This window comes from Egretta garzetta, unplaced genomic scaffold (genome assembly GCF_000687185.1).
Source record: "Egretta garzetta isolate BGI_Z169 unplaced genomic scaffold, ASM68718v1 scaffold108, whole genome shotgun sequence".
NCBI lineage: Eukaryota > Metazoa > Chordata > Aves > Pelecaniformes > Ardeidae > Egretta > Egretta garzetta.
This window is the reverse complement of record NW_009260614.1, coordinates 1,018,023-1,019,250: the sequence shown is the minus strand read 5'-3', so window position 1 is coordinate 1,019,250 and position 1,228 is coordinate 1,018,023. Positions and strand designations below refer to the sequence as shown.

The following is a 1,228-nucleotide window of genomic DNA, read 5'->3' as shown; positions in this document are numbered from 1 at the left end:
GGACACACTGGTCTCGTGCCCTGCTCCTGGGCGCTCCAGAGGGCACCACACCAGCTGGCTCCTTGATCTGCTCTGAAGAGTTGTCTTGTGTCCAAACAACCACTTCTGGCAGCCCCAGTGGCAACGGGGGGGTGTGTGTGTGTGCAGCTCTCCCACTGCCTGCCCCAGGAGACACTCATGTCCCTGTCACCCTGGCAGAAGAGGCTGGTGCCCAGCGTGGTGCCACGCTGGGGAAGGCACCCAGCAGGTCTTCTCCATGGCCTGACAGGGAGGTCTGTCCTGCTGCCTGCAGGAGGGTGCTGCCTAACCCCGGCTGGTGGGAGACCATGGCCTTGGCAAGGCTGGTCCTTAACTCCACTGCTCCCAACAGTTCAGTATCATCATCCGGCCCCTCTTTGAGTCTTTCAACAGCATGGTCTCCACGGCCAGCATGGAGAGCCTCACCCAGACGTCTCTTACCTGGCTGGATCAGCACTGCTCCCTCCCAGCGCTTCGGCCGAGTAGGTGGCCCTGCTCCTGTCCAGGGCGCCCCACAGAAGCTGGGCTGTCTGGATGGCACGGACCGATGGAAAAACAGAGGGGGAAAGGAGGGGGGTGGGGGTGCACCACGTTTCTGCCACATGGGCGGGAAGCACCTGTGGGATGTCCTGGGCTGCATGCTTAGTGCTTTTCCGTGCTGCTTTCACACCCACGTCCCAGCTGAGCTGGCTGCTGCTGACCTTCCTGAGAGCCTGTGTCCTATCGGCCCTTCCCGAGAGCCCGCGAGCCTGTGTCCTGGCTCAGCGGGGCTCAGCCTTTCCCAAGCCCCGCAGGGTGGGTTTCCCTTCACCCATTCTGCCGGGGGCCATGGCAGGGAGCTGTCATGCCATTTCAGGGGCCATGGCAGAGCTGGAGCGGGGATGGGAAGTGCTGTCTCCCCTGGGATGGGTTAACCCGGGCCCCTTCCAGCCCCCAAGGCACCTGACATGTCCCACATCTCCTCGCAGCCGTCCTGAGCTCCCTCCGGCAGCTGAGCATTTCCACCTCCATCCTGAGTGACCCGGCCTGCATCCCCGAGCAGGCAACGCAGGCAGTGGCAAGCATGGGCCGAGGCGGCGGCTCCTCTTAGTTGCCCCCGGAGGGGCTTTCCCAGCCTTGCCAGGACCTTCGGTGCTGCCAGAGGAGCGGCCGCCAACGCCAGCAAAGAGCCCCAGTGGATGGCCAGGCTGCGGGAGCAGGAGCAGCGCTG

At 64.3% G+C, this 1,228-nt stretch overlaps 1 protein-coding gene across 1 annotated transcript in view; it reads left to right on the top strand.

Moving 5' to 3' along the window:
- The window catches only part of MLXIPL (MLX interacting protein like), a 24,992-nt gene extending 23,884 nt beyond the window's left edge, over positions 1 to 1,108 (top strand). The window contains exons 14-15 of the mRNA XM_009644950.1: positions 371 to 500; positions 987 to 1,108. Of these exons, the coding sequence (XP_009643245.1) occupies positions 371 to 500; positions 987 to 1,108 (252 nt within the window). The remainder of the gene's footprint in view (positions 1 to 370; positions 501 to 986) is intronic.
- Positions 1,109 to 1,228: the final 120 nt, after the last annotated feature.